We start from the raw sequence: 25,938 nt of genomic DNA on the forward strand, positions 1-25,938 counted from the left end.
CCAGAAAACTGCAATGAAACATAGATAACCATGCAAGCATCACTCTCTCTTGGATGGAATTAAAAGGCTTACAAAAAACTATTCAAAGAATCTGTTTAAGTTCCCAGCGTCAGAAAGGTCCATCTTGAAATCCACCTGCTGAAAATGAGCATGCTGAACATGAAACTGTACTCAAAAAGCAAAAGGAATTTTGCTTCTATGCCTGAGAATAACCTGACAATATGAACTGTTTTAACTACCTCACCTGTGTCTCTCTTTCTGCTCTAACATGCAAGATGTCAATTCCACAACTGCTAACTGAAACAGGTGTGCATACTACCCATCCACAGCAGGAAGGTACAGTAGCAGGATAAAATTAATCTCATAAAGTAGAGAACTTTTCAAATCAGGAGAAAAAGAATTATTAATTTTTGGCTGTTAACTCGGTGCAGCCTGTATTTCAAGTGTCTGCCAGAGGGCAGCCAAAACTTCTTAGGCTACACTCCAAGCAATCCTGAAAAATCCCTAGAACAAGTTGCAGTACCTCACTCCCAACAAAAGCTCATTTTTATTGACCATTTGGTTCAGACCAGGACATCTTGCAGAACTGTGTTCAAAGTATAAGCCAAAAGTGCAAGACTCATGAGAGTGAAAGCATATCAAATTAAACCTAACAACCTGACCATTTTTCAAGAACTAACCAAAGAAAAAATTCCATTTATTTAATTAGAACAGAATAAATCTTCAAAAATAATAAGCATAAGTGAATCAAAAGACAAAAACATTACAACCTTATATAGACAGTAGTTTAACACATGGATGTGACCACACAACTTTCTTCCATATGTAAAAATTCTCTTTCATTCTTCTCTCAGGCTATATTCCACAAAGATTGAAGCACATGAACTACTCAAAATATACCTCCTATTAACAGAAAAAACATGAAGCATTGCATTCATTCCTCTTTATATTAAAAGCAATATTTGAAAAGAACAGGGCAAAGTAAGAAATTGCTTGCTCTGAAGAGAGAGTGCTGTAAAGTGAAGCCCAGCATGGAAAGATAATTAGTGATACAACAAAACCCAGAAAAATAAAATCAATGTGTGCTGTCTGCTCCAAATGTAGAGCTAGAATAAGGAAAGCTCTGTAGAAGAACACTTAGTGCAGTGCTGTGGGCAAGAAGACTGTTGCACATTCTGCTACCAGATCAGTAATGCTGCATTATGGCAAATCCAGCTCTGTCGTCACATCACACATCATATCAGACAAGGCTGAGATGCTGCACTATAGCAGCATGTATGGAGCAGCAAGCCCTTAAATGTAAAGTCACAAACATAATGAATCTAGGAGCTTGATATTTTAGTTTTCAATATATTTCTTTTCCAAAATCAAATACAACACAAAAATAAACCAACTTGATTGATATGTGAAAGTTTACGACTAGAGATTAAGCACAACTCATCTGTGACTAAGTCCAAATACCACAAGGACCATAGGAATTTTTTCCCCACAAAACCTTTCGAACCAAAAATTACATACTTTGAGTTTTTAAATACAGCAAATAAAGCTGATAATGTGAAATAGTCATGGCATAACATGCAACTTTTCAAAGCCATGTCCGACCATAAAGAAGCTCTTTTGGTTACAGCATGGAAGCCTTACACTGATATCCTCAGAAGAGAGAGCAGAACTCTCACAACACAGTAAAGTGAACACTTCATCTTTCTCAAATAATCTTTTCTCTTCTACTTTCCAACCAGTGGGCATATTGCAAGACAGAAAAAACCCTGAGTCTTTATGTCAATATTAATTTTGAGCCTAATATTTTTTCCTCTTTAGAAGAAGGATTTATTGTTGGAGACAAAAAAAAAAAAAAAGAAAGCCAGATGTAATTGTTAGCAAAGTTCAAAAGTATTGAAATATTAACAACATTTATTTTGGGTTTTACACTGGGTTCCTTCACTATCACAGTGGGACAGCCAAGCCCTCCTGCAGACTCCTCAGTCCCTCCTACCACAACCAATGCTATTTTGAGGTACCCTAGGCAGCAAAAAAAATTTTCTATTTCTGCTGTCAAACAATCTTGATGAGTGGCCAGAGCAGGAAGTCACCCATACACCAGAAATACTTAATCTGAAGTAAATAGTGACACAGAACAGGTTCCTCGTTATATTGTAAAACTTTTTTTTCAAGTCACAGCAATGTGGGGAGGGAAAAGTAGTTTCCCTTTGTCTCTTCTACTTTCTCTCCAGGCAGTTTTAACTTCCCCACTCTAGCAGAGACAAAATGTCAATGTGAATATGTTATTAGGACAATTTTTCCAATTCTCTCCTCAATTCAGCACCAGAGGTTTTATAAGGGACAACCACAAGCATCCTCTCTTGCACAGTGCTGGAACCCCATAACCAGACTTACTCGTCACTACTGCAATGTCCTTGGGCTGCCCCTGAGCCTTCTGAGCAAAGCTTTCTCTTTCCAATTTACTTCCAGAATATTAGTCCCACTGGGACCAATTCACTGCTACACCACCAAGCCGGAGACCTGCAGGTGTGTATCTCACAAGTCTGTGTCACTTGGACATGCAATTCTTGTCTCTGCATGAGCCACGGGAGCCACAGTTCCAGGGGCAGAATGGCCATCTTCAGTCAGTCCTCCATCTCTGAGCAGTCCCTTTGTTTTAAAAGTTTTGAAAGTCCAGTGTAGAAAAGAGTTACCCAGGTATCTTATTCAATTGCCCTTCATATCATCAGCCTTTGGAGCACTCCTTGTGCATGTGAAATATTCCCATTCTAAAAATATTCCCTCTGCATTTGCAGTGCCATTTCTTTCTACTGACTCGTTCTTTTCAGAAGAGTAAATTGATCATAGGCCAATCTCATCCCACCCACATAATGCAACACCTTTATAAATGGTGTCAGGAAGTGTCATGTTATCAACCAGCCCCCACAAGCTTCTGCAGGCAAAATCCATTCCAGTAATCATCTTTGCCTAGATTAATGGCACAGCTGACCACAGACTAATGATATAGATAGCCCAAAATTGTCTTGTCAGACAAGACATCTAGGAGCTTATTCCTATGCCTATAGAGCGAGGAATAAATTCTCTTGACTATCCTGCCTCAAAATAATTGTTCATATGAAAAAAGCAAACACTTTAAACTACAATTTTCTCACACTAGCAGCTGGGATAACACATCAAAGACTTAAAACTTGTGCTTAACCCCCAAACACAAATATGTCACAATCAAAAGACGAATGCTCAAGTCAAAAAAAAAAAAAAAAAACCTTGGCAATCTTGACATATCCAACTCTCTAAGTCCTATGCTCTATTTTACAAATCTGAACTTTGATTATCTTTGATCTAAAGTGTTGCCAAGGTGTATCTGCAGTGAAGTGTACATCATTAGTATCAAGCAACTTCAATAAGGTTTGTTACTCTAATTTCCTTACATAACAAAACCATATTCTGATGAGAAGACATTTAAATCAGCATGGGTCTGAAGAGCAGTAGAAGACCACAGGCATTTGGCTCTCTTATAGCAACAATTTAGAGTTTTATCAGCATTCTTACATTCATGTTTGTTTCCTACAAGGAAAACTACACAGATTACCTTTCACAATACGTTGGAATAAACAAATAAAATACAAATAAATTACATCATCTTTGGGGGAGTAGGCACAAATATGATTTCTTTTACTGTCACACAGGTAGGGCTTACAAAATGAAATGCACTGGGAAAATTACTGAAAGTTAAGCCACAAAACACAATCTTTTCTACAAAATATGTAATTACTACAGATGTTTCCCAAGAGAATAAATAAAAAGCTGAGAGATAGCTCACTATATAGCACCTTCCTCCTATTTTCCCAGGTGGAAAATAAATATATTAAAATCCCATTAATCCCATTAAGTCTTCATTTCCAGAAAGGACATATTTCTAAATCTATTAAAAATGAAGAAAGTATTGTACTCTTATTTTAGAAATGCTTCTATACTTTCCTTGAATGTATATATTTCCTTGAATGTTTAGCAGTTCAGATATTTCAGTATTAGCCTTGGAGACCAAGAACTATAGGCTCACATTTGTCTTGCATGGACATACTACTGAAAACTTACAGGCTGCCAAATCTAACAGAAATATAATCAAGGGATAAAATTAAGTATTACGTTTGTTAGATTAATTACATCCTTACAGCAAGTTTAAATATTAAATAGGAAATTAATAAATTGAAAACCACGGGGCCGTTACTAAAAAAGAGTGCACAAAAGAGAAAATATGGCATTATGAAAATGCAAAGAGTAGAAGCAAATAGAACATGAAGCCTTTGGCTCCTGGTTAGGAATGTCAATTTTGTAGCACAAAATAAGCAACAAGAAGCTATTCAGCACCAGTGAGCACTGCAAATCTACCATCTTATGGTTTCACCTCCAGCAAGGAGTTAAAGGAAGGAGACTTCAGAACACAGCACTTCTTTCTCGTATTATAAACCTATTTACCATTGCATTTAATGCTACCAACTAGTAACTGCAGTTAAAACAACCTGCAAGGTCCAGTGCTGTCCTCCACTAGTGACCAGTTATCTCTTGCTCACTGTATTTTAAGGGCCATTTCTTTTTATTGCTTCCCTGGCAGCCTTTCAATACCAGCTTGACTTACGCAATTAAGACCTTAACAGATTCTCCCCCTCCCTGAGTCTAGGCCACTGAAAAGGTGTTGCTTAAACCCACTACAAACAATTCAATTAATGTTGAAAAATTGCTGCTCTGGAGTACTTAATTAAAAACTCAACTTCCCTTTCCCAATCTTCAAGTATTTTTAAATTAAATTTGTTTTTTTCTCCTTAAACTGGAAAGGAAAACATATTACAGGAGACAAAAAATCCTGTGAAAAAGTTTGGTATTCCTCAGATACATGCACCCAAGAAGCACATCCATGCTTAATCACAGAGTGTGGAGGAGAACAAGGAATGAATGTTTCACACAAAGAGAAATGCAAAAGTAACCCTTTGTAAACAGATCAAGAATGTTCCTTTCAAAAGTGAATTGGCTGCAAAACAAGAGGGTATAAGCAAGAGCAGGTGCTGAGCCAGATAACCTTGGGCAGATCACTGCTGTTAAATACAGAGCAAGCAAAGGCCTTATGAACGTTGACTGAATCAAGTCATTCTTAGAGACTGATGAAAAACCTCTCAGGTATCACTGAGGCCAGAGATGTTCCTCCAGTCTGCCACAGCTCAGTGGCATTGGCATCTTGGAGAGCAGAGGAACCTTCTCTTCCCCCAGCAGCAATCCCACCGCAGTTTTCTGAGTAACATGAAACAGCAGCAATTTCTTGGGCTGGAAACAGGCTGTGGAGCAGCCATGGGCTCTGCATAACAGTGCAGTGAGACAGCTGCCCACCCTTTGGGGTTGGCAGTTCTCCCCAAAAAGGGGGAAAAAACATGCTAGGAAGTTCTAATTATACTGCTTATTTTTGGGTTTGACTTCTTTTCACAGAAATACTGTTTAGGTCAAGTCTCAAAGATCATTTTCCCACCTTAGTCTCTCCAAGAAATGCACTCGTGTCACAAGAAATTATGCAGAGTTCAGTTGTATGTACGTGTTTGAAAAATGTCCATCATTTTGGAAATGCATTATATTTGAAACTGAATAGCCATTCCACTTAATTAAACTTGGCTTTAGAGAATAGTTAATGCATGTATGCCCACCTGTGAGCCCAGAGGCATAACAAATAAGGAGATGCATGAAGTATCAGATAAAGAGTCTGCAGTGAATTGCAATTGTTTTAAGTATTAAAAGAAGAAATACTACAGGGAGCTCAGATAAAACTCCATACCTTGAACTCTCCTCAACTCTCAACCTCAAGTTAGACCTTTGTATTTCAGAGCTGATGTTATTCTACACTCGATGTTATGCTTATAATAATTTAAAATGCTCCATCCAGAACTGTTCAGAATTATGGACACCCTGAGCACGAACTGCTGAAGATCATTTTCAAGTGTATGTGATGTGAAATCTGATGCTGTACTCATGCAGTATAGCTTGTAAAGGAAACAGCACAGGTTAATACTTCTGGATAGTGGAAGTTTTTATTCCAGGTTTACTTATTGTATAAATAATTGGCTTCACTGCAGAAAATACATCAGTAAACCCAGATGTAATGTAACTACTTCTAAAATACTAGTTGCTAACAGAATTTTTTTATGAAGACATCCTAAGTTAAAATTCCTAGTTTGTGCCAAAGTGACCTCCTTTCAAAACTTTAAGCATCTTAAAATTCAGCCATGACAATTGGTACTAAGCATCTCCGAAAATTCTGGAAAACTTTACCAGCACTAAAATATAGTTATTGCCACATATTCAAATGCTACCTAGACAGTGTGGGAAAAAAAAAGGGGGAAAAATAAACCCAAAAAAACCACCCAACCACAACAAACGAAAAAGCCCACCAACCCCATAACAGTAGGTTACTGTCAAACAGGGCTAAAAGCTCTCAGCCAAACCTCATATGAAGAATTTCATGCAAAGTTGGTCCCAAGACATGTTTGCCCTCACTCCCTGCTGTGACATGCAGCAGACTCACCCTTAGGATCCCAGTCCCTACAAACAGAGCCAGCCTTACATTTGCACTCTGCTTACTTTACACTCCAACCATTTCAGTTCTGTGCAACTAGCACCATTTCAACTGGTCACACAACATGCTGTCATGTAATACAAAGGCATTTGTGCAACAACAAAGAGGGCAGAGAGAAAGCCACAAATTTACAAGTAATTAAAATAAGTATTCCTTTTTGAATCTTTACAAGGATTTTGTTATTTACCAAAAAAAAATAATATAAGGCATTCCTGAGTGGCACTCTCACTAGAGGTGAGCAATGCCATTTCACAAAGGATGATCTGCAGGTTCTTTTTTACCTTCTCTTCTCAGGAACAATGCTGATTACTTACAGCTAATTCATTTTCTCTTTTCCAGCTCAGCTGTTATATATCAGAATCATCTTTGAGAATGCTATTTACTGAAGTAATCAATCAATCAATTCCCCATATGCTAATACTCAAACATTCTGTTCTGTCACATCAAAGAGTCTTCATCAAGAAGACATGTTATAAAATTAAATTAACCATATCACAAGTAAATTGTGCTTTTGATCAAGAACATGCAAGTTCTAAGAATTTGCTAGGAAATTTGCTTATTTGATCATACGATGAGTGGCTTTTTTGAGATCAAGGAAATTATCTTGTTAACTTTTTTTAAACATACTGCATTGTTTCAAACAAGATAATTGCTTTCCGTTATCAGTCTACTTCCCCAAAAAGCATGGGAGGTGAACTGTTGTGAGCTAATCTATTCCTGTACAACATTTTGTTCTACCTTCTAAGAACAAAGCTCGGTCACACACTCAGTATTTGCGAATCAAGAGCACCTATACTTTATATACATCTGTATTCAATGGCTGAACCTTATTTGCGAAAGTTCTAAGTCCTACAAATCCAAATTTACCAAGTTGCCTGTATTGGTAAGCTTTAAATATTTTACCATATTTACACTTAACTGAAGATAAATCTGTGTTTTGGAGTCAAAAACTCTGAAAGTACAGGATTTATACAGCCATTAATTTATAAATTATTAGAGAAATACCTATATGTGCTAAGAAAAAAGGTAGCATTGGTTTGCAGGGAGAAGCTGTGACATCTATTCATATAACCACAGTATTAAGACAAACATATAATGCAGCATTCCATGTTTTAACACTGAAAAAACTCCTTGCATGAAAAAGACCAATATTAAGATGGTGGCACTTTATTTTTATGATGTAGTGTCACTACAAATTTATTTCACTGAATTTTAAGAAGCACTAATTTTAATAGTAATATTCCTCAGATATTGTAAGGTAAGTTGTAGAAACTTAAGGACTTTTGGGTTCTGTGATCTGGAAGACATAATACTGCAGTATATTTATCATCTTCAGGTGTTTACCCACTGTTTTCATAAATTCTGGTTTGCTTTCACATTTTACACTGTCCTTACACTGTGCTCTTAATCATACCCAGCATCTTCACACAGTCCTTGCTGTGTCTGGAATAATCTAAAGAAATTTTATACCTATAAATATGTTGTGAATGATTGCTTATAACCCTGAAAAACATTTGATCAAAACCAACTGGGGTCACAGCAAAGAACAGGCAAGCATTCTTCTTTAACAGACATGAACTTGGCATTCATTTTTGCAGGATTGCAGTACTCATCCTGATGAAAAAAACCCAGGCAGACCTGTTTGTTTATTGCTTTGGTAACCTGTACGAGGTTGGTAGAAGTGCAACACCTCTGCAGGTTATTTAAAAAATGCAGCAGACATCTTAAAGCTTTTATGATGCTCTGATAAGAAAGCTTTAATTTAATATGCCAGTGTTCAATATGTCAGAGCTCAAATATTCTCTCAGAAGAGAGCTTAATGCACATGCATTATTAATGCACTATCTGAGGGAACAGATCTATTGCAGCGGAATCTGACCAATGTCATTAGTCACAGAGTGCAAAGCAAACGTGAAAACACAAATGATAATGGGTAAGAGGACATTTTGCACCTACCTTGCGTCTTGTAGCACTTTTCTTTAAAATTTAGAAAACCAGTGAGCTCTGGGTGCAATTTATGTAGTTTCCCTAATCTAAATTGTTGCTCACACACTTACCAGGTTTGATCATCAATGAATCTCAGGATTATTTCCTCACTATCAGATGATATGTTCTGTGTCCCTTGAGTTGCAAGGTGTGTATTTATGTTGAATTGAAGCAGCAATTTTTCAAAAACATGTTAGACTCTACCCGAGCTGCTGCACAAACTCTCTAGCGACCCAAAACAAAGTACAGTGTAATTAAAACTAAAACCACTATTTTGTGAAGGCTGTACAGCTTTCATGTCTGAAATATTTTATTTAGGTATTTAAAAGAAAAATCAGATTCATTAACTCCATACAATTACTGCACACCCGAACCACTATAATGAACCTGTTTCCCACTGATTTTTCAGGCATTACTAATTAGACATGACATTAATATTGCTATTTCAGCTATGTCAAAGCAGAAACTACAAGCATAGTACTTCAGAAGGTGAAATTTTAACTGTTCCTCTGCCTGCCAAATCTTTTCATAAATTTCTCAGTTTGTGAAAGGCAATAGTTGAATAAAGCCTAATTAAAAGGTGTGTTACAACACTGTTGCAAGAGACTTTACAATATTGGTTCTGTGACTTGAAATCCAGCAGGACTAAAGCTAACACAGCCCTGAGCAACCTAAGCCCTGCAGAAGACTGAAGCCAAAAATCTCTACACATCTCTTCCAACCTAAATGCTTCTTTAAATTACATTTATGTGTAAGATGTTTCTATACTCAAGTCAAAATTGCTGACAGTCATTTTCACAGCGGATTACAAAACCCAGTTGAGAAAGGCTTAGTTTAATTAGGAAAATGGACAACATAATGACAAAATAAATTCAGCACAAACCAGCGTAAGATATTACATGTCATATTACACTAATGGATTCAAATATTGTCAGTGGGAAAATATAATCTGCAGCCTTTCATGAGAAAGATCTCTGCTGTTGTGGTGATGAGAACACACACCTGCCTCATGCTCTGCTGTGATCAAGAAACAAACTACACACAAAGTATTTAGTGGATGGAAGGGAGTGTTAAATGTCAGCATGAGATAGATGTAACAACAATCAACAAATTTTCTTTCACTATTTATTCTATCATCTCGTGAGAAAATAAAAGAATTGAATCCTTCCCAACGATGAGAAAAGCAGTTGCACTGTAATAAGAAATTAAGCCTTGTAATTAGTCAGCTAAGTACAAAGATAACTGAGGTACATAAATAGAATATGTACATGCCCATACAACAGAGGAGGGACACTTCACCTTTCAAGAAGTATTTTCTTTTTATAAACAATGGTTAGCATAAATTCATTGACACGAATATTAGCCAACTATTTTTAAAAATAATAATTTTTAAAACCAAAAAGGATGCATAGAAGAGCTTTCTAGGGAAAAAATATCAACCAACACTCCCACCTTTTAGCATAAGCTGAATAACATTAAAGTATTACATATTTGTTCTGATTCTTCTGGTGTTTTCAGTAGAGGAGGAAAAAAATTAGACAAGATGTGCTACTAGAAAATATTAAAGATTTGTATCTCACACAATCAGTTTTTGAGGTTTTAAATGACCTAGTTATGGCAAATAAACCATGCACTTTATCACATTGGTGACAAACTTTCATTTAATACATGATGTCTCTAATTTGGCTGAATGGGAACAGTAATTTGGCTATACATTTCTATCAATATTATCCTGGATATGGAATGACTTTGCATTTAAACCAATGCTATTTGACACGCTAGACCAAATTTAAACATTCCATGGTTGGTAACAGTAGTCTTTGCAGCACTATGTTTGAAAATATGCTTATTTACCCTTGCATCATCCACTGCTATGAACAAGAACAAAACAGCAGGAACAAAATATCAACTGCTCAAGTTGGCCACTGTCACAGTTAAGCCCCACATCTCTTCCAAGGCAGTAAGCAGGTTACACTCCCCTGTGCATGCAGAATGTACATTCACTGCAGTGAGAGAAGAGGCACATCAAGGCAGAACTCAGGCACTGGCAATGATGGCTCCTCTTAAAACATCCTCCAGTGGTTTCTGACAGACAGCTTTAGGAGAACTTCTCCAATCCACCAACCAAAGTTTCCACTTTACGAGCTTGACTGCAATGTTAACTATGCTGCCCCAGTGTCCTGCTTCCATTTATTGTGATCTAGAAAATCCAGTACTCCAAAAGAAGCTGCAATTTTGGGTTGTACACAGTAAACTTTTTTTGGGGAGCTATGGGTAAATGAGCAGCTGTGGCTATTACCATGCCTAGGTCAACAGCATCAAACTCAGACCACAGTATCATTGTTGTATAAGGATGTGCTGTATGAAGACACATCAAGAACACCCATGAAATTCTTAGGAGAAAAAGAAATCGGGGTGTTTGGTATATTATATATTTTCTAAATAAAGCAATAGCCTCAAGAAAACAACAAATACATACTGTAGGAACAGAGCTGCCATAAATAAAAAACAATAAATAAAATAAATAAAAACAATTTAGTCAGTTTCCTATGACCAGTAACTCAGCACTTCCAACCTCCCTCAAAACAAAACTCACCACACACTACACTAACAGTGCTGGCTAAGAGGTAGAATATTTTCACGGGTTTTTGAAATTAGCTTTCCAAGAGAAATTTACTACTCTGAAAAGTAACACTCTGGAAATAGCACTGGGGTTTCATCTAGCCTTCCTTTAGGGATTTTCCATACCAAGTATGCCTAATGTATTCCTGCCCTCTGCACCTAAATCAAGGCCAGACAGCAAAGCAGTGTTCTCCTCTATTTCATACTTCATCAATAAACTCCCCATATCTGGAGCCAAATACTCATTTCAACACCACCAGCATCTCAACAATAGGTGCTTTTTCAGCAAACAACCACTGTTTCACACCCCAGTATAAACATGTACATTCCCCCCCACAAAAAAAGAGAAATTACAGCCTAGCCGAAATAACTATGCCTCTTAGACTGTTCTAGTAGCAACAAGGTTAATTTTTACTTTAAAATAATGAGAGATCCTAGTTTGTTCTCTTACTATATTCTTAGATTAACACTTGCACAAACCTGACTTCAACACACTGCTATCCCAAAGGCATTGAAATTTCTGTCTGGAACTCAGTAAACAATATCATTTCTGATAAGCAAAACCCAAAGTTATTCACCCCTTGAATTGTGCTGGGTTTGCAGTCTTGCAAAATTTTAAGTAATGAGAAGTATTTTGCCCATGGAAGCAGTAATTATATTGAATACAATGAATAAGAGCACAATTTCAATCACAGCTACGTTTCAGAGCAGAAAAGTTAATCTACACAGTAGACAATGAGAACTCTGAAAACTACAAATGAAACCAACCAAGTGACCATTCAACACACTTGACTTAGTTTGTTCCTAAATACCAACTTGTGTGTCTCACCATGCACTAGAAGACCATCGTTGCTGCATGCACCAAGGAATGTTTTGGGAGAGATGCTGAGGGAAACACACAGTCAAGACCATGTAACAGAGTTAGGGATAAGCAGAGAGAACTCCAGAAAGGATAAAACAATAATGCCATTGCATCATGCTGCACCTCAGCCCTGATCCTGCTGCTCCAGCCCCAGTGCCTTAAGAGGTTAAACTACAGGTGTGGCTTTACAAGAAGGATAAACATCCTTGCAAGGCACCACCACCCATTTTCAAAGACCAAGTCCAGCTGCCAGCGAGGAGAGTAGTACATGAAGTTGCCAAGCACAGAGGTGCTGCCTGCTCTGCTCCCAGAGGCCAGCAGCAGCCATAACCCCTGTGCCAGAGGCACACTGCCAACAGCTGAGCAGTGCTGGCTGGTGCCCAGCACTGTATGGGGGCAGAGCTGCACTCACAGCAACACAAGGAGGGGCAGGGAGAATGGTCCTGCACACAACCATAGACATGGCTGGGAAGAATTGGTAAAAAAAAAAAATCATAGTGCTCTTCCCACTCCTCTTAGCTCCTTGCCTGACTTCTGGTTTGTTGGGCTTTTTGGGGCACTGGGCCAGGATGCCTGAAGAGTGATGAAGAGTCACAATGCTGAAGCTGGTAAGTCTGAGTGCCTCACTTCTCACACACGTTAATATAATTATGATATTACACAAAGCACAGCAGGGACAGCAGAGGGACAGAAAGAGGTAGACATGCAAATAAATACTTCCTTCCATTCCCAATTATGCCACCCAGAAATTTTTGCCAAAACACATGTTATTTTTGCTTCAATAAAAATCAGCAAGATGGGAAACCTAGTAAACAAGCTTTATTGTATCTGTCCAGCTCAGCTTCTCCTTCCATATATTTGTTATATCATTAACACTCATCATACTGAGGTTTTTAAAATTTTATACATAATTTTTGAGGAGGTTTCACTCAAATCAGCTCACAATAGCCTTTTTCCTGAATCTGCACCCCTTTACAACCACATCCAAACCCACCATTGCTAATGCTGTGTTCACTGGGAGCCTCTCACTCCCCCTCACACTTTTTCTTTCCATAAAGCAAGCATCACCTGTCATCCAAATCCCTTGTGCACGCTTTAAATTTAATCACAATACCCAAAGTGTCAATAATCATGTTTGTCTTTCTGACAAGAATCAGAAAGAGAAATAAAGTTCATGCTGCATAACAATAATGTAATCTGCAGTGCTGCAACTGAACGCTTACTTTTCAAGAAGTCTAAAGCAACCTCCTCTCACTTTAAAACATACAAAGGAAATCAGCCTTTTGAAACTAAATCTAATATGCCAAGCAACTTGATTCAGCTGCTAACTAATAAATTAGATAAAACCCCCTAGGAAAGATGCCAGCATCCCCTCCCCAAACCACCAGCATCACCTTTCAAAAACATACTTCAATTAGTCAAAATTAAAATGGGATAGGAAAAATGTCACTGTTCTAATATTTATTGTTAATTTAATTATTATTTCTTCACGGCTGCTTAAGACTGCATTACTAAAACAGTTTCAGCATCAAGGTTGAAAAATACTACATAGCCTAGAGTGCCCTCTTCCTTTTCCAAGAGGAATTTCAGGGAAATACTGTTGATGAAGACGTCAATCAGTTGTTTCTCAGAATGTCAAATCAAATAGAATCACATTCATCACTCATGTAAGGATTTTGCTTAAATTATACTGAATTTTTTTTACGTTTTAATACAGTCTAGCTATCTATCTTAATAAAAATATACTTACAAAGCCATCTGAAATTGTTCAAGCCATTTTTTCTTTAAGTCTTTAGTTTTGCAATAAACTTCTAAACCATTTTCACCTTGGATATGAATGAGGTAGAAGCCATAAGACCACTGCATAAGAAGATTGGTAATACAAAAGTCATCAGTTATGAAGAACAGAAAGCGGGGGGAAAAAACTCTAAAAAATAATGAAGCATTTGTATATTCTTTAATTCATTAATTTTGGGAACAGTAAGACTACTTTATTGTGTTCCCTTAGAATGACTTACTCAAACATTTTAATTACATCAAAATAAACAAAGTTGAAATCTAAATATTCACTCCAGCTTATATTTAAAATGAAAAACATCTTAAAGAAATTCTATTTACATTTTAAATTCCCATAAGATGCTTCAAATTCTTGCTAAAAATAAACATTTTATGCGAATTAGCAACAAATATTTACCTTCTTGTTTTCTTTATCAGTAGTAGGATTATTTGTAATTTTGTATTTCTGAAGATCTATTATTTCCTTCATTTCATAATTATCCCCTCTCCGTTTGCAAACAATGACAGCTAGATCAAACAAGAAGATATGCCTATGAAAATATAATACAGAGATGGTTAAAAACACTCCAGAAAGCTAACACCAAAAAGTCTTATTTTACACACTTTTGCCAGTGGCACTTAAAATTTTGAAGATGAAGAACTAAACTACTGGCTAATAAAACCAACATTTAAAGTACTTCTGCTTAAGACCAACTCCTTGTAAGGGACTTAGTGATCTTAGACAATAATGTAATGACTAATTTTCCATTCATCACTTTGCACATTCACTTGGCCAATGGCAGACTGGCTCTGCGAATGCCCAGTGGAATGGAAAGCCCCAAGAATCAGTGAGCTGACCTCCAATCTATCAAGAGTTACTTCACAGGTTTTCAATTGCAAACACCACAAGTTACGCCTTCACCTGTCTTGCCTTGCACGTTTGTCTAACGTTGTTATTCTTATTTCCCCATCACCTTGAGGTCTGCCATATTGTAAGAGGGAATGGTTCTGAAATAGAAGTAAAATGTATCATTCCATACAGCAACAGTGTGAAGATAGCAACACATTCCAATGTTAGACCACTCACTCCTTTTACCCCAATAAAGGACTTCTCAGACCAGGAAACATCTTTTCACCACTAACATAAACTAGATACTATAAAGAATCAGTCCATTCTATCTTTGTCTTCAAATGGGAAAGGTTTTCCCATTACAGAAACATCTGACAGTCACTATACGCACACAAACATATTTAACTACCAACACCCAGAACAGCAAGATATATGTACTTTACTATGCATGTCATTCTAAACCAAGCGAAACGTATTTAAATATTACCAAGAATATTATAAAGCCCTATGAAATGAGGACAAAATACATCTACCGATATGTTTGATCAAAAGTGATTTTAAAATTATATGTAAATTAAAAAATCACATACCAAATTCTCTATTGATAGTTGAAACTGTCTAATTTCCCGAAGTGTTTCATTATCTCTCTTTACTTCATTCACATATTGAGCCAAGTCCTAGAGTATCAACAGCAAAAGGGAGGAAAAGAATAACTTCTCTATAACAGACTGCTGTAATAGATTATTTTGACAAGTTTATTTCTAATTTTATCTATGTCTTATCTACATATTTACTAATTTCTTTTGAAACTCTCTTTAATGTTCAAGAATTAACAATATGCATGCCTAAATAAAGAAGGGAAAAAGTGTCTGCATATCTTCAAGAATATTTACAACACTCTTCATGATATCTATTGGAACATGAACTTACTATCAAGAAAGAGGGAAACAAGTAATGAAATCTTAAAAAGAGCTGATTTTTTTTCTGAATTTCCTTAGTGTTTTATTTTCAAGATTAAAGATGGAAACATAATTTATGCAGCTCTCTACTGAAAAAGCAGTCAACATCCAACCTCTGAGATAAATAGGAGATAGAGAATATAGCAGAAAACATATATAAGGCAGCTCAAAAGCAGAATGTAAGGTGTAAATGAATCATAAACCTGGGTGTTATAAGCTACGGCCCCACTAGGGGGATCTTGCTCTTACTGTTGCACAGCAGAGAGAAGCCATTACACAGCAGATTTTAAAAGGGGCTTTTGAAGGGATATACTACCTGAAGTCACAGGGTGAGATCATTATTGTGCCCTTTACCAGAACATGTACTGCACACATTTCACTAAAGCCTTTAAAATGCTCTGAAGATGCCTGAGTAATAGTGACAATTTGCTGGGGCTTCTGTGTTTATGGCTAGAGATGAGGAGTGAGCAGAAGAGGTAATTGGTAGGGTCAGGAATGCTGAGAGCAGCAGTTGGAAAAGGCATTCTGATCTTCCTAACTTGCTTTTACAGTATCCCTTCAATATGGTCACAAATTTGGAGGGTGGGAGGAAAACACATCATCTCCCTAAGATGTTTTGAATCAAAATCTATGAATAGCTGCAGTCATTATGCTAGCTTCCCAAATGGATCTGTGAAGGTACATTCACGTCAGTCTTAAATGGCTTGGGTTAGCAATTAAATAACTTCCTTTCTTGCTGCCAAAAGAAATCCAACAGCATCATCCTCCAAGAGTTTTCTTTCCTGGGGGGCAGTACCACTTTGCTAGCAGTTTTTTCTAAAGACATTTTCTTTTTGTCTTTCTTGGTGAGAGACACCAGGGGTTTTTAGAAGCTAAACACTAGTGCTACACTGTTATTTTTACTACAATAGCAGGGACTACAGTAAATCAGAATGGGAACAACAATGCAGCCTTAAGGAAAGACACTCATATCTCAGGGGTTTGTGGGTTTGGAGGGGGTGAGGTTTTGCAGTATTTTGTTTGGTTACAGCCTGCCAGTCAGTGCATATCTGCCACAGCCACTCTGGCAGGAGATTTCTTTGATTTTTACATACAACAGACACCAACAATGAAGAAAACCAGCAAATTGGAAAGAAAAAGCAGGGGTAAATATAAAACAGAGTTCTTTTCCAAGCCAATTAGCAGCAACCAGGATGCATGGCCTGCCACTAGATGGATGAACACTGTGCCATTTCTTTTCAGGCACCTCTCCGAGGGAAATTATCATGGTGCTCATCCCTCTACATTCACTGCACAAAAATGGATAACAAAAAAAAGGGAACTAAAAATCTCATTTGTGAGCTGGTTTGTATTCCAGGCATTCAAGGCAGCCACAAAATATGAGACAGCTGTGTGACCCAAAACTAACTTAGTCTGACTTCAGCATCTACTGTGGACCATACAGATTACAACAGGAGATATAATTTATGTCACGCTGGCTCCTTTCTTCACAGAGAACAGAAAAGACCTCCCAATTCCAGCACATGAATGTCACCATTCATGCCATGAAGGCAACTGAAGCAGACCTGTGCTTTGCTTCTGAAGCTGTGCAAAGCGCGTAATATATTACCTTATGCACAAGGCAGCACAGTTATTCTATAAAGCGTTTGTTTGTACCACTTGCAGGTGAATCTATAGTGACAGCTACCCTACCTCCAGAAAGATACTATTGCTTTCAAAGGTAATGCCATAGAGATCATATTAAGATGACAGAAAAAGGTCTTGTAAACAAAGACAGCTCTCCATCTCACTGGGAAATTACTGATCGTGATTCAAATTGACTTACAGTAGTAGAAATACTCCTAAATTTCAGAAGCAAGACCAACATGACTGAAACACCTGTTTTTCAGCAGATGCAAAAGTAACCCAGAATGGGTAAGTTCCATTTCACAAGCCCTCTGCTTCAGAAAACAACTGAACTTGTTTCCCAGACTTGAGCAAAACCCTCAACTTTATACTTGCCATGACATACAAAGCTCACAGAAACCTGTGAAAACATGCTTGAAATGTTGTGAAGAACATGATCTCCTCCAGGAAACAATTCTGAGCTACCATTCTAACCACCAACAGACAAATACACTTCACTGCGTTAAATACTCACCTTCATTGCATCAAGTGCCAGTTTTAGATTTGCCTTCTCCATGGCATCAGTAGTGTGCTTTACCAGCTCCTGTGGACACAGCAGATAAAACTTTCCACCCACTGTTCATCATTTCTATAAATTTAAATCATCATTGCTCATCCCCACCCCCAAAAAATACAGAAGCCAAAACCAGAAAACACAGCCCAAGAATAGGCAGTTTCATGCTCAGATTGAGCAGCCTATCAGTGAGTGGGGACTATTGCAAACAGTTAATTGGCAAGTGTTTAGGAATGATTGCTGCACAGCCTAAACACTGACTTCAGCTGCTAATGAACCATCACAAGAAGTGAATTTGGTCTGTCTAGCACTTAAAACTTGCCAAATCAGATCATTACTGTATGTGCATGCTGGAAGCCCAGGTAAACAACACTCAGGTTCATTTACACATTGCTATATGGTATTTCATCCTATTCCAAAGAATGCACTTGTCCACAGACAGGGATCCACACTGGCAGTAAAACCTCAGCTGAAGTGTGCACAGCTTAAAAGTCACTGTCTCATCATACCTAAGAGGATGCTGACTCAGAAAACATATTGAAATCAAATGTACATGTTCAAAGAATTCTTTTAACCACTTCCCATATGGAAAATACAGAGTTTTTTTGGGGCCTTATGAAGTAGAAGTGCAACCTCTTGGGGAAACAGGCCATTTCTTCTTTCTAATTTGAGGCAATAATTATTCATTTCAGCTCAGATAACTTAGTAAAATCATAAGAAATTTTAATATTATTATTAAATACTCATATTACAATTAATAACAAATATTAGTACTTATATTTGCATTGCAATTCTAATAATTTACTCATTATTTTCTTTCCAAGTCTGTAAAATATTTTTCTTGTACAACAGATATTGTTACACAGAGCACAGTGACATTGAATATCATCTTTCCACAATATACAGATTGACTACAAAATCATGAGTCATATCTCATAAGTTTTTTTAAGAAGTTGTACCATTAATTTTGCTTTTTTCCAATTTTGCATTGATCAAAATAGTGATGACTCATTTACAGAAGTATTTGAAAAATTTAATATTACAAAATGTATGTTGTTCTGCAGAGTAAAAATTATGCTCCATATATAAGTAGTAGATCTTTTTAAAATGACATTTTACAAGCATCAGCAGGTTGACAGTCTAATATAGTAATACATTTCTTCTCAGCTGAACTAATGAGTCTCCTGGCACAGCTATCAAATTAAATTTATAAGACTCTCCACCCTTATTACAGGACTAACTGCAAAAGCTAATGCTTTGTGGATTATAACAAGAAGCATTTCAAAATAAATATGGCTTAATTGCAATTTATGACAGCGAAGAAGTATCTTAAAAATATGCTGTGTGTATGGCCCAGCTTCCTATTTTGGAGGGTAATGGTTCACATTCCCAAGTACCATGCTTATGGTTTCGTACTACTAACCAATTTAAACACACCAACAATAAAAGGTCCAGAGACTGAGGAAGCAATCATGTTTTATTTTATTTTCCCCAGATATGCTTTAGCTCTAAGAAATTATCTCTGGGATAAACTCTGCACTTGACTGAATTTTATTTCTTAACAAATCTAGGGAAGCATCAATCACCTTCCTTTGATAAAGACATGTGGCTTTCATTTTTACAACCCACTGATGATAAACAATCACAGTTTTTCTCTCAGCCCCCTTAAATTTCAAAAATAAAATACCTGGAGCAGTAGGTGATATTTCAGCACTCTTTGCATTGGAACCACTAAGAGATCCCGCAATGTAAATTTCCCATTATTGGCCCTCTTTGAACATTCCTAGTTCAAAGCAGAAGAAAGAATAAGACATTAGAGCTAGAAAAGAAACCTATTCAAGTGATACAAATGAAAATTCAGTGACATAGAAGCAACTATCTTAAGCTTGTGATAAATAGTAGCAATAACATTTAGAAAAACAGTTGATATGGCAAAACCAAAAAAACCAAAAAAAAGCCTGCATTTAGTCACATGTTCTCAGATGTTTCAACATGCATGAGAGAGTAGAAGAAAGGCAACAGAAATGAGGCATTCCATACAACTAAAAAAAATATTTTCCTATGGGGCAAAAAAATCCCAAAAGGCAATTATATAAACTACAGGTCAGTCAGTCTCACTTCAGCTCTTCACTGCAAAAATCATGGAGCAAGTCCTCTTGGCATCAATATCTGGGCACATGAGGAAGGTGTATGGGAAGATCCAATGTGGATTTACCACAGGTAAGTCAATGCCTGACCTACTTGACTAAATCTGTAAATGGGTGGGGACAGTCTGCCTTGACTTTTTCACGTCTTCATCTCTCACAGAGTAATATCCAGGTTGGGATGTTATGCTCCAGGTCTATAAAAATCTGACTGAATTAAGAGGCTTAAAAAGTGCAGTGACTGATGTTTCCTGCACCACCTGAGGGACAGCTGCAAACAGAGCTCTTCAGGGCTCTGCCCAAGGCCCTTCCCCTTCAGTGCCATTGGCAATGACCTGCAGCAGAAGACACAGGACACCCCAGCAGGGCTGCAGGCAGCACAGCCCAGGGTGCAGCTGGCATTGCTCAGGGCAGGCTCAGCACAAACCTCACAAGAAGGCAACAAGGCAAAGATGAGGTCCCTCACCCCACAGGCACCAGCCAGGGACATGCTGACCCTGAGGGCTCCAGCAGGTGAGCAGCAGCTCTGCAGAAAGCACCACGAGGTCATGGCATGGCAGACAACCCTGAGGCTATGGGACAAGGGCTTGTGCAGCCCACAGGTCCCTCCCAGCCTGTTAATCCTGCAACTCTATGTTCCAGCTGAGACATGCTGATAAATGGAAGAGTACCACTGATGGTCACATCCTGAGAGAAAACCCTAACTCTGCTAATGTCAGTGGCAAAGCTCCCTTCACTTCAGGACCAGGAGGTGCACTTTTGTATATGCAGCACATTCTCATTTGATCAGAGGCCCCAAAAGAATGAAGGAAAACACATTGGCTCATCAGTCCAGCGAGTTTCATCATCATAAAGGTTTTGACTTCAATGAAAGCAGCACATAGTCACAGAAACACACAGTATAAGGTGTATATATATATATACATGTTAAAAAATACTGATACCTCTAACTTCAATTTAACATCTTCTTTTGTCTTAGAGATATTGTCTAAGCATGATATTGCTATCTCCACTTGACTGCAGTATTGTCCATAAATAACCAACCTAAATCAAAGCAAGAGAAAGAATGAAAGGAACGTTTGTTTATTTAAGAACAACCCTTGATCATTTTTGCACAATCCTTGTTTCAAAAGGAGCAGCGCCTATATAAGCAAGGGTAGAATTTAACCATGTGTTCAATGGACAACATGAATGAATGAATACTATTCAGGAGAAGAGTTTTGCTCTACTTTCAAAATAGTCTAAAATCATTGCATTTTCCTTTAATAGTCACACATATATAAATATGTTCTGATAAACACAGGATTCATTAAAAAGCAGCAAAATTTCTGTTGAACAGAACAGTCTATAGTGTTTACAGTAATGCAGACTTCCAAGGTTGTAGAATAAATGCTGGAGCACAGGCCTGATAGGATTAATTACAGCCATCCTTTAAAGAACTTGTAGGTTATCCAAACTCATCTATCTCCAACTTTTTCTATCGGATCTGAGCTCTTAGATCAAAATAATAGTGTATGAAATCTCAAGAAATTTTCAATAGAAGTCAAGTGAAGCAATGCTTCCTGAAGGAGCCTGGTTTTACAACAGGAATTTCTTGCCTCTCTGTGGAGTGCTTCTTTCTGCTAGTGCCAGGGCCAAGAGCGCTCCCTTCTTTCACCTTTTCATCTGTTTCTTGAGGTGATTTCTTTTGTACGCTTCAAACCTTTTTTGGTGGGTTCCCATGAGCCTTCCACTGAAGTGTTCTAAATTTATTTTTCTCTCACCTAACCTTTAACCTTTTATTTAATTCTTTTTTTCACAATAAGGTGATGACAATGATTTAAAACTTATAATTTCTGATTATTTTAACCACTGCATGGTTCAGACACTGCATCAACCTCTGTTCCTTTTTTTTAGTAATATAAACTTGGTATTTCTTCTCAGTGTCCTTTGTTCCTCTTTTAGCACACATTCCAGAACAACTTTAGAAAGATATGCATTTTCCAGAACAAGTCCTTGTCCCCTGATTCCCTCCTACAGCAGCAGAAAGTGTAACAGCCTGGGAAATAACTGTGTCCTGCTCCAAACCAGAAGCTGAGACAGAGGGTCTCTGAAGGCAGGACTGTTTATGGGCAGTCTGGGACACCCTCATCCCTTGGAAAACTGTCCCATCTAACATTCTTGGGATGCTGCTGTCCAATTTCTCACACACCAATTATTACTGCAATAATCCTCCTTCGCCCTGAAGCAAACCCAGTTAGCTCCCTCAAGTCTTTTTGACTCTGCTCCCAGAAGGACTTAATTTTCAATCAAATCCCAAAGGTTACTTTAAGGTAGGTCAGCAATGTAGCCAACAGAACAAGTGTTTTCAGCCAAGTACCACAGGCACATAAATTCATCTGGAGAGTCCAACAGCTGTTCAGTGCTGGCAGAAGAAACAATATGAAAAGGTGGGTAAAAAATTGGCAATTAGCCCACAGGGTATGGCAAGTTGCCACGGCTATCCTGTTATCAGCTTGGCTGCTTTTCAAAGCTTGAAGGCAAAGGGTGTTTGTTTACTATCACACCTCTGACTCAGGGTAAAGCAAGACCATAGTCTCTTCTCTCTTCTCTTTTACATACGCTGTCTCTTCTTTGCAGTTATGAGCTCCTCTGTTTTCTTTAGTCTGAAATATCCCTAATAAGTATCCTTTATTTTACCTCTTAAACAATACTAATACATGTTATAAAATATCTGGAATTATGTGCATGAAAAAAATGCTGTGTAAAATTTAAGTTTCCTTAAAAATATATTTGTTACCTAAGTAAAAATATTACCAAAGCTGGGCTAACAAGAGTGAGGGCTCACAAAACAACAGGTTGCATTTTGACTTCCAGCTCAAAACACCAAAACTAGTTTGATAATTTACTTTGAACTTAATCCTGTTTCAGAAATATTCATCAAATAAAAATATAGTAAAATATCAAACTGAGCACATATCAGCACAGTTAGTAAGAATGCTTAAATCTTACCTTTCCTTGTAGTTAATAAAAATTTGATATAGGTTCTGATCATTTTTGTTAACAATGGAATCATTGATGTCCTGTGTAAGATTCCTGTGAATTTTCACCAAATCCTTAAAAACAGTAATGGGGAGGGGAAAAGCTTTGTAAAACAAAATGGCTTAAAACTTTGAATATAAAAATATATTATTTTATGTTAGACTCATTAATTTCAATAAATTGGAAAGCAGATTATTTGAGAGTAGAATCTAATTTCAAGGTTTAGCACATCTTCCTTAAGTGCAACAAGAACAACTAAACTCCAGGAACTACCTATTAGAGACTAATTTATTCTAGCTTGGAACATGCACTGTTAATTCACCTTTATTTTATAATGATAATTCTAAAATTAAGCAAGTCAAGTAAATGCTTTAGTGACAAGCTGAAGTAATGATTCTTGTCCCTGAGCTGTGAAAAATTAGTTCTGTACATTACATTGGTCAATTAGTGATGTCCTAATGCTAAATTAACTGCAATCATAATGAGTTTCCCAATACAGCACGCAGCTAATGTCTGAGAGAAAATATTGCAGAAATATCTGCTCTTTGATTACTGTTGCAACTCTCCTTGCTTATAAACCATCATACATAAACTACAGGAGATTGCATCAGCTTAAACACTGTACGGACACTGTCAGAGAATTCATAAGAAATTAAGTCAAAACAGGTTAAGAAGTTTTGAAATCTGAGTAACTGTAAGTAGTATATAGATCATTTGAATGAAAAAGAGGACTGTTTAACAGAGCAAGCCACTGGAGATTATTTAATTCAGGAAATTATACACTACAAAAACAATATTCAACATTGATTCGTGAATTGAATTAAAACATTTCACTTCACACTTATGAAAACTAACAGTACATACGAGGTCAATCACATCACTGATGAGGGTGCAGAATCTTGAAACAGATCAAATTAAGTTGCCAGCAACTGTATGGCCTTATCCTCAGAATCTTAAGTTGCAGTACACAGACATTATTACAGAAATGCTTCCCAATTAATGTATGTGGAACAGGAGCACTTTTTCTAACAAGCACACAGGGACTCAGCTAAGCAATACCCCTGAAAAACAGCTTAATGCTAAGGGGACAATGGGTCTTTTTGGGTTGCCATCTCTAATTCAAATCAAGTTTTAAACTAAACTGATGTTAACATCCTTTGAAGTTAATGAACACTTCAGTATCTGTTACAGATAATTTCATCTCTCTCTCTGTATGTCCATATATATAATTCACAGACATGCACAGGTGCACATATAAGTGCATTTATATATGGGTGCACACACAGATGTACATACAAATGCATATATACACAGACATATACAGATGCAAGTATAAAGCCATACATCCACTTTAAAGAACAGCACTTATAAATATGTCTGCCAATGAAAGGCACTCTTCTTTAGACTGGTGAGTAATTTGGAATAATTCTGGGGTTTTTTCTTCAAAATGAAGTATTTTGATATCAGCAAGCATCTTTTAGAGTCTATTTAAGGAATATAACATCACCCTAAGGAAAAAATCCTTCACCAGAACCCCTTAACAGAAGAAAATCCATTCTGTTCTGAGAACACAGCACTTCCTCTTCACATCTCACTTTGCTGCAGAGCTCTGTGTAACAGCTATTTTTAGTTTAAAGCAAGCTTCCACTGCCCTCCAGCCTTCCTCCTGAGGAACTGCCACACAGACAAGGTCTGAGCAGACAAAGCATTTGCAAGTATTTTTGGCTTAGGCAAGTCCTGTATTTCTTTTAAGGTTATTGGATGCCTATGAAATGCTCCTGGAGTTGGAAATAAGCAGCATCTTCTAACAGCACCATACTGAATGCTGGTGACAAAAAGCAATACAAAACAACCCAAACATAAGCTTACTATGTGTCTCTCTAGTCTAAATTATACAGGTTTTCTTCTTTTTAATCATCTGTGATTCCGTGCAATCCCTTAACTAGTAGCAAGTGGGCTGACCTCCCTGCTTGTGCTTACAGCATTCAAGCCCTTTCTGTACCCTTGTGCAGTGTTTCCATTGATGGGAATTAGGTCTTTCAAGAAAAGTCAATATGCCTGAGCATAGGAAAGAGGTTTACAGTAACTTAGGTAGGGCACATCATGGCTTTATTTGCGATGAGTAAGAAACACTAATGCAGGACAGAATATAGATTCGTTTTCAAAAGCAAAGGGATCTCTGTGGTGAGCTGATGTAATTCAAGAAGATAAGTTAGTTACTGGTATCTGTGACAGTGTTTTGGACTAATATTCAAAGTGGAGGACATGACAGCAATCAAGAGGCAGAGTGAAAACTTCACTGAGGGGAAAATATGGCAAGGGGACAGGTATCATCCGCATAATAACTGTCAGAACTTACCTTCTATCAGGATGATGCTGGAACAGCAACCAAAACATTTTTACAGACAGGCCAGATTCTCACAGAACAGAATAAAATCCCCAACACCTCCTCCTATAACCTGAGAACCTGCTGGACATGCCGAGTATGGCCAAACCAGAGGTGGTATTTTACAAGCAGTAATAGCTTGATGTGGCCCATGGGCCACACTCTGGGGACCCTTTCTTTCAAAAGGCCTCATAAAAGAACATTGCTTTCATTTGTCTGTGTTGAGAGAGGCTTCAGATCATTCCTGATGTCTTCCTTTAAAGTTAGACAAAGTAAAGACATGCTGATTTCTTATCAACTAAAAATACATGCAAACTGTCGTACTGTTTTAAACTGAAAATAAACGACACAAAGTAGCAATCACAGCAACCATTATTGTTTCAGTCAAATAGGAGGTTTCCTAGATGATTCACAGAGGATTTCCTTATCCTTTCCAGCACCAGATTCTGAGTCCTAAACTGTGAGTTAACTTTCAAGTGTTTTCAATGATGTAAGAGCCAAGGCAGCTACAAGGATTTGCAGAGCAGCTACAGATAGTCA

The 25,938-nt window shown here is 37.4% G+C and overlaps 1 protein-coding gene across 1 annotated transcript in view; it reads right to left on the reverse strand.

The window, feature by feature from the left end:
• The window catches only part of VAV3 (vav guanine nucleotide exchange factor 3), a 145,014-nt gene that overhangs the window by 60,962 nt on the left and 58,114 nt on the right, over nucleotides 1–25,938 (reverse strand). The window contains exons 8-15 of the mRNA XM_030953354.1: nucleotides 22,983–23,086; nucleotides 20,936–21,035; nucleotides 19,535–19,630; nucleotides 17,809–17,877; nucleotides 15,300–15,386; nucleotides 14,782–14,867; nucleotides 14,278–14,410; nucleotides 13,834–13,943 (exon numbers count right to left, since the gene is read on the reverse strand). Coding sequence (XP_030809214.1) covers nucleotides 13,834–13,943; nucleotides 14,278–14,410; nucleotides 14,782–14,867; nucleotides 15,300–15,386; nucleotides 17,809–17,877; nucleotides 19,535–19,630; nucleotides 20,936–21,035; nucleotides 22,983–23,086 — 785 coding nt within the window. The remainder of the gene's footprint in view (nucleotides 1–13,833; nucleotides 13,944–14,277; nucleotides 14,411–14,781; nucleotides 14,868–15,299; nucleotides 15,387–17,808; nucleotides 17,878–19,534; nucleotides 19,631–20,935; nucleotides 21,036–22,982; nucleotides 23,087–25,938) is intronic.

This window comes from Camarhynchus parvulus, chromosome 8 (assembly GCF_901933205.1).
Source record: "Camarhynchus parvulus chromosome 8, STF_HiC, whole genome shotgun sequence".
NCBI lineage: Eukaryota > Metazoa > Chordata > Aves > Passeriformes > Thraupidae > Camarhynchus > Camarhynchus parvulus.